The sequence below is a fragment of the Eimeria necatrix genome, genomic scaffold (genome assembly GCF_000499385.1).
Source record: "Eimeria necatrix Houghton genomic scaffold, Enh_scaff1165, whole genome shotgun sequence".
Classification (NCBI taxonomy): Eukaryota; Apicomplexa; class Conoidasida; order Eucoccidiorida; family Eimeriidae; genus Eimeria; species Eimeria necatrix.
In genome coordinates, this window is record NW_013651947.1 from 3,744 (window position 1) to 10,894 (window position 7,151).

Here is a 7,151-nt window from a genome sequence, read left to right on the forward strand (position 1 = left end):
CAGACACTTCTGCACTTCTTCTTCGCTCACGCCCAAGTCCACGTTCAGCAGCAACAACGCGCTGGACTCCTTTCCTGCAAGCAGCAGCAGCAGCAGCAGCAGCAGCAGCAGCAGCAGCAGCAGCAGCAGCAGCAGCAGCAGCAACGCAGGGACTGAAGTGACAATTCGTTTTAGCGCACATTTGTGTCTTACAGTGGCTCGGAGTCTGGGGTTTGAAGCTTTGGCTAGCAAGTCTGCGCCTAGGGTTTAGGGTTTAGGGTTTAGGGTTTAGGGTTTAGGAGCTCACTTTCTATTTGAATGGCGTAGCTCAGAGACGAAGCAGCAGACTCTGCAACTTGTCCCCTTTCTCCTTTTTCCCTGAGACAAAAAAGAGACAACACAAATGCCACAAAATGCTAAAAAGAGACAAAAAGAACTGAAAAGTGGGTCACTATATATATATATACATATATATATATATATATATATATATATATATATATATATATATATATATATATATATATATATATATATTGAAATCAGTGCAACTCAATGCTGAGTTAATTGAATTGTTTGTTAAACTTGAAGACAGACAAATATATGTACAGAATCAGCAGCACGAGGGAGTTGAATTCCTGAATTCAACTTTGCCACTTTTTGAATACAAAGCCTACAGGCAATTTTGGCCCACTTTAGAGCACGCAGAGACTTCTGGCCTTTCCAAATCTTTTTTAAATTCAAATTAAATGCTTTAAGAGCTGCTGCATGCAGGCGCAAAGATATGAAGTTTCCCATTTCGTGGTGAAAGCCCGAGGCGCTCGCCCGCCGTGTTCGGCGCGCGCTGGGGAGATTATGAATTTATTTGAACCTGCAGCCTTTAAATGGCATTTTAAAAATAAATTTTAAAGAAAAAAGACGCAAATCGATCCAAGATAACTCTGAAGTGAAGCAACGGCGCTGTGGGCGTTTCAGCATGCCCCCAGGTGACTGCGCGAGGCGTCGGCGGCACCAGCTGCCCCGCGGACTGGCGCCTCCTTTGAAAAAGACTTTTCTTGAAATGAATTAAATGCAATTAAGTGAATAAAAATAAACAAACTTGCAAACAAACTTGAAGAGAAAAGACGGGGAATCCCGGGGTGTGCGTATCGCGATCGATAGGCAGGGGCTGATCGGCAGCGACCTCTGAGTGTTTCGGCGCACTCGAGCCCGTCAGTCCACAGTTGAAAAACAAACAAATTAAAAGTATTTAATTAATTAAATTTTGCGAAATAAAGGAAAAAAAGATACTTCAGTCCAGTGTGGAGTCGCCGCCGCCGCCTCTCGACTGATCCGCCTTGGCCTCATTGAACACTTCCCTGATCCGTTGCCGTTTCCTCGCCAACGATCTAATTAATTCAAATTATTTTTTAAAAAACAAAAAACATATTTGCAAATGCGTTTTTTTCTTTCTTGATCTCCACTCGAATCCCTTTTCGGGCTTGTTTCCGGTCCGTCGCGCCCCAGCGCACTTCTGTGCGGCGAAGTGTCTGCGCGATGAGTTGAGAATTTCGCATTTAAAGAACCAAATTTAATCTTTTTATTTTTTAAAATTAAAAAACAATTAAAGTCCACCCTTAAGGCTTCTGAGGAGCAAGAGAGGCCCCTCAACTCCCGCCACAAGACCAACTGGGTTCTCGCCGCAGTTTCTGCAGCGGACTTCACCGGATTTTCTCGTTTTCAGCCCGCCAAAGACTCTGCTGAAATTAAAAAGACAAAAAAGAAGTTTTAATTGCAAAAAAACCTTCAAGTGGCAGCAAATGGAGGAAGAAAGCCTCCAGTATCTCATCGGCGCAGCCACGGAGGCCCTCGAGGCCCGCGGGACCCTCCGGGCGCTGCGGGCGCAGCTGCTGGCGGAACTGTTCAAAGCTTTGAAGGGAAAGGTGCGTTGCGCTGCTGCTGCTGCTGCTGCTGCTGCTGCTGCTGCTGCTGCTGCTGCTGCTGCTGCTGCTGCTGCTGCTGATTTGCTGCTGCTGCTGCTCTGCTGCTGCTGCTGCTGCTGCTGCTGCTGCTGCTGCTGCTGCTCTGCTGCTGCTGCTGCTGCTGCTCTGCTGCTGCTGCTGCTGCTGCTGCTGCTGCTGCTGCTGCAAGGCGCGTGCAGCTGCGGGCCGTGCGCTGCAGCCCGCCGCAGCCCCCCCCCCGCCGCCGGAAGTGACTCTGGTGAACGAACTCGTCGCGGAATATCTCAACTTCAACCACTTCGGCCACAGCCTTTCTGTCTTTTTGGCAGAAAGTGGACTGAGGGCTTCGGGGCGGATGGCGCGGCGGGCGATGGCGGCCGCGCTGGGCCTGGCGCTTCCCGCGGGGGAGCCCGGCGTGTGAGTCTTTGCCTTTTGCCACTATTTTGTCCTTTTAATGCATAAATAAACTAAAATAATTCCTTTTTTGCATTAAAAAGACAAAATAATGGCAATTTAATCCGCGAAAATCAACTTTTTGCCACTCCAGACACTCTTCTGCTCGCCTGCGCGCTCTGCAGCCCCCTCCTCTTCTACTTGACTGCGCCGCCCCAAGAAGACTCTCCGGCGCATTCAGAAAGGCCGCAGTGAAGCTGGCAGTGGCGGCGGGGCTTTGGAGTTGGAGAGCCGCAGAGCTTTCCCGAAGTGGCTGCAGAACGCGGCAGTGGCCTGGGCTGTAGCGGGCCTCTGTTCCGCTGCAAAGCCCGGTTGAAAGCCAACTGACATCCTGCAAAAACGTTTTAAACTTTAATTTGTTTTCTTTTTAAACTTTAATTTGTTTTCTTTTTATTGTTTAAATCTCCTTTCCTGCGTGTGCGGCAAGATCCGTTCGCGTTTCGAAAGCTGCACGTACACCCCGCGGCAGCGCCGCCCGCGCGCGCCGCTGCACTCGGCAGATCCGAAAGCTGAACGTGAAGGAGATGCAATGAAAGCACTTATTATTATTTGTTTTTTTTTTGTAGTTTGCAAGCCTGCTGCCGCTTTGACGCACAATGTTCGCAGCGCAGCAGCGCTTTCCCCGTTCGCCTTCGCTCCCCCGCAGCCCGAGCCGCCCCCGCAGCCGCCGCAGCCGCCGCAGCCGTACGAACGGCCCGCAGCCGCGGCTGCAGAAAAAGCCGCAATTCAAAAAGAGCTGCTGCAGCAGGTCGAAGAGGCTCGGGGAGAAGTAGAGGAGGCGCTGGGAGGCCAGCCCGCGGCTGCGCAGCCGGAGCAGGAAAAAGAAGAAAAGGCGCGATCCAAGGGGAACTTCCTCACGAAAATCATCGAAGAAGCCTCCAAAATATTCGCCGTGTTGAATATTTGGTATAAATTCGGTGAATTCCCCAAAAAATCCGCAGAAAGCTGCAGCATTTCAACTTTTCCGTTTCAGAAAAGCAGATGCCCGCGCCGCCCGAGACCACCGCCGCCGCCGGCGTGACCACTGGTCCTCCCGCCCTTTCGGAGTCCGCGGCGTTTCAAAAAGAAGTTCTTCAAGACCTTCAAAAAGTAAAAAAGAAAAAATAAAATTCAAGTTTTTGTTCAGCTTTCTGCATGCGCCTTTGCAGAACTCGGAAAGCCTCCCCCTCTCGACGCAAGACATCCGGGAGTTTGAGAAGGTCTGTTGGAACTTTGAAAAAAAACAATCAAAGTTACTTTTAATTAAATTAAATATTTTATTCAAATTATTTATTTCTTCTCCAGGCAATGGCTTCATCCGTGAGCAGATACGGCCCCAGTTTCGCCGCGCCGCCCCACCGAACTGCCGCTGCCGCCGCTGCTGCTGCTGCTGCTGCTGCTGCTGCTGCTGCTGCTGCTGCTGCTGCAGGCCGCGTCCCGCGGCAGCGAGTGCATGCAGGACTTCTCGGTGTTGTGTCCGCTGGACTTCGAGCAGCAGGGGCCGAGCTGCGTGGCAACAGCAGCATACAAAGGGCCCTGTGGGGCGCAGCAGCCGGAGCTGCAGCAGCTCAGCAGCAGCTCCAAAGCAGCCTGGGCTGCTGCATGCAAAGCCCGCTACCCCTGCAGGCCGCTGCAGTGTCCTGGGGGTGCGGACTACTCGGAGGCTTGCCCGTTGGGTTGGCGGCAGCGTGCTGCGGACGGCCGCTGCGAGCCTGCTGCTGCTGCAGCAGCAGCAGCAGCAGCAGCAGCAGCAGCAGCAGCCTGCGGCGAGGAGCTGCTGCGCGGCGACGCAGACCCCACGGCCAAGGCCCGCTGGGAAACCCTCTGTGGGGTCCAGTGGCCCTGCAAGCAGCAAAGCTGCCCCACAGACTTCAGCAGCAACTGCCCCAAGGGCTGGGCCGAGGGGCCCCCCGGCTCTGCGCGCTGCAGGGGCCCCCCGGGCTACGGGGGCCCCTGCCCTTTGCTGCTGGACTTGTCGGGGTACAGGGGCCGCCCGCAGCTGAAGGCGGCGCTGCAGCAGCGCTGCGGCCTCGCCTGGGGCTGCAGCACCAGCAGCAGCAGCAGCAGCAGCAGCAGCAGCAGCAGCAGCAGCAGCAGCAGCGGGAGGAAGCGGAACTTCGGGGCCCCCTGCCCCCTCGGCTGGCAAGAACTTGACTTCCACTTGTGTCGGGGGCCCCCCTCTTTCATTTCTTCGGAAAATTGCCCGCGGGAAATTTCTTTAAAATCCGAAGAAGACCGCCGGGCCTTTGCTGCGCTTTGCAAAGTCCGCTTTCCCTTCCAAGGTGACACGCCAGGGGCCTCTCTCCCCCCGCTGCTGCTGCTGCTGCTGCTGCTGCTGCTGCTGCTGCCGCTGCTGCTGCTGCTGCTGCTGCTGCCGCTGCTGCTGCTGCTGCTGCTGCTGCTGCCGCTGCTGCTGCTGCTGCTGCTGCTGCTGCATGCAGCGCTCCAGACAGAACTGGCTGCGAAGTGGACTTCGGCTTTGTGTGCCCTGTGGGCTGGACGGACTCCGGCGACGGGCAGCTCTGCCGGGCGCCGCAGAACTACAGGGGCAGCTGTGAGTGGCCTGACCACTGCAGCAACTCGAGGTGACCAGTGGTCACCTGCTGCTGCTGCTGCTGCTGCTGCTGCTGCTGCTGCTGCAGGCGGCCAAGAAGTGGCCTTCGGCGCACTCTCGCAGCAGCAGAAGCTGCAGCAAATGGCTGCCTGCGACGTCCAGTGGCCCTGTGAGTGCTGCAGCAGCTTCCCCCGAAGCAGCAAACTAATTTGCTGCTGCAGGCGTTGGAGAGTTCCAAGAAGCAGCAGAACCAGCAGCAGCAGAACCAGCAGCAGCAGAACCAGCAGCAGCAGCAGCAGCAGCAAACGTAAGTCGCACACGGCACCGCCGAGCCACGCAGCGGCGGGCTGTACGTACACCCCACAGACACCTGCAGCAGCAGCAGCAGCAGCAGCAGCAGCAGCAAGACGAAGACGAATGAGGGCGCCGCAAATGGTCACGGCCAAGACCAGTGGACCACTTGACGACAATGGCCTTCTCCACTCCCAGCTGCTGCCTCGAGGAGCTGCTGCCTCTGCTGCTGCTGCTGCTGCTGCTGCTGCGCTCCCCGACAGCAGCTGAGCAGCAGCAGCAGGCGCTGCAGTGGGCCGCCCCCTTTCCTGCCTTTTGCTGCTTCTGCACTGCACACAGCAGACGAAATTGCCCAGAAAGTATTATATAATAAATCTGCAAATAATAAATAAATAAATAAATAAATAAATAAATAAATAAATAAATATATATTATATATACATTATATGTGTATTTAAACTTATGAATAAACGGAAAGTGAACTTTTAATTATATTTGCTTTTGCATGCATGCAGCCAAAACACCCCACAAAAGCCGCGGCTGCAGACTTTCATAGACATGCATGCAGCTGCAGCAAATAAGCTGCTGCTGCTCCCGTCTTGCTGCAGCTTGCTGCAGCAGCACGTCCTCTCAATTGCTGCTGCAGCGCAGCAGCAAACATGCGGCGCTGCAGCAGCAGGCTTGCCTCGAAGTGCTGCGGAGTTGTGAGAGGCTTTAGAGGAAACAGAAATTAAAGAATTTAATTTAATGATTAAAAGCCGTTGGGTTTGTCCAAGAGGCTTCCGTGGAACCGCCGGGGTGTCTGTACACCCCAGCGGCCAACTGCGCCTTTTGAGTCATTTCTTTTAAAGTAAAAAACATTGGCCCGCAGCAGCAGCAGCTGCTCCTGCTGCAGCATCAGCAGCAGCTGCAGCAGCAGCAGCTGCAGCAGCAGCAGCAGCTGCAGCAGCAGCAGCTGCAGCAGCAGCAGCAGCAGCAGCAGCAGCAGCTGCGGGAGCTGGGGCGAGCGCTCAGACTGTTATAAGTGGAGTATTGAAGAGCGAAAGTGGAAAAGAAAGTTTTGGTTTTTGAGGAACTCGAAAGGGGCGGAAGTGCGCTGTGCGCGAGGTGTACGTACACCCGAGCGCGTACACCCGAGCGGCCCTGCAGCTTCGAAGCCCCAAAAAAGTGGAATTGAGCAATAAATGAATAAATTAAAGGAATAAATGCATAAATTAAAGAATAAATGCATAAATTAAAGAAATAAATGAATAAATTAATTAAATAAATGAATTAAATCAAAGAATCCAGCTTCACTTCTTGCTGCGCTGCTCCCGCATCCACTCCACGAAGTTGTCGATCAGCAGCGGCCACGCGCCGTCGTCTTCGTACTCCGCCAGCACGCGGTCAATGGTCTGGTCCACTGGTCCACTGCCGCTGCCGCTGCTGCTGCTGCTGCTGCTGCTGCTGCTGCTGCTGCTGCTGCTGCTGGTGGGGCAGGAGAGGGCGAACTCGAGGACCATGAGCCAGACGTCCTTGTTGATGCTGCGCAAGGTGGAGATACACTCCACGTACTGCAGAAAGGGCTGCAGCAAACACCACTGCAGCGGCTGCAGCAGCAGCAGCCAGTAAGCAGCAGCAAGGTCTTTGGGGAGCTGCTTCTGCTGCGGCTCCAGCGCGTAGCCGAAGGCGAAGCTGTAGACCCGCCGCAGCAGCAGCAAGTCCCTGTAGGGCGCCTGCTGCTGCTGCTGCACCTGCGCCTGCAGCCCCTGCAGTGTATCTACACCTAAACTCCGCAGCCCCCGAAAGAAGTCTTCTCGAGTTATCACTCCTTGCGTTTTGCATTCGCAGTGGAAGGCGAAGACCAAAAAGAAAATGTCATCAAGTCCCACTCCCAAGTCCTCCGCCAGCCTCTCCAGCCCTTCTCCTTGAATTGCCTTTCCTGCTGCTGCTGCTGCTGCTGCTGCTGCTGCTGC

General features: G+C 54.3%; 3 protein-coding genes across 3 annotated transcripts; 1 reads left to right on the top strand and 2 right to left on the bottom strand.

The window, feature by feature from the left end:
• Nucleotides 1-260: 260 nt before the first annotated feature.
• On the bottom strand, nt 261-777 carry ENH_00005620 (hypothetical protein, conserved; the record flags this gene model as incomplete). The annotated part of the gene is made up of 2 exons (XM_013578488.1): nt 261-357; nt 674-777. The coding sequence occupies 2 exons, from the start codon at nt 775-777 to the stop codon at nt 261-263; spliced, it is 201 nt and encodes a 66-aa protein (XP_013433942.1).
• A 2,124-nt stretch (nt 778-2,901) lies between these two features.
• On the top strand, nt 2,902-5,326 carry ENH_00005630 (plasmodium falciparum CPW-WPC domain-containing protein, putative; the record flags this gene model as incomplete). Its single annotated transcript, XM_013578489.1, has 6 exons — nt 2,902-3,289; nt 3,346-3,461; nt 3,521-3,571; nt 3,781-4,633; nt 4,793-5,074; nt 5,127-5,326. The coding sequence occupies 6 exons, from the start codon at nt 2,902-2,904 to the stop codon at nt 5,324-5,326; spliced, it is 1,890 nt and encodes a 629-aa protein (XP_013433943.1).
• Nucleotides 5,327-6,488: 1,162 nt separating this feature from the next.
• ENH_00005640 (GI13120, related) lies at nt 6,489-7,151 on the bottom strand (the record flags this gene model as incomplete). The annotated part of the gene is made up of 1 exon (XM_013578490.1): nt 6,489-7,151. A coding segment is annotated over one exon (663 nt), but the record flags the coding sequence as incomplete, so codon positions are not given.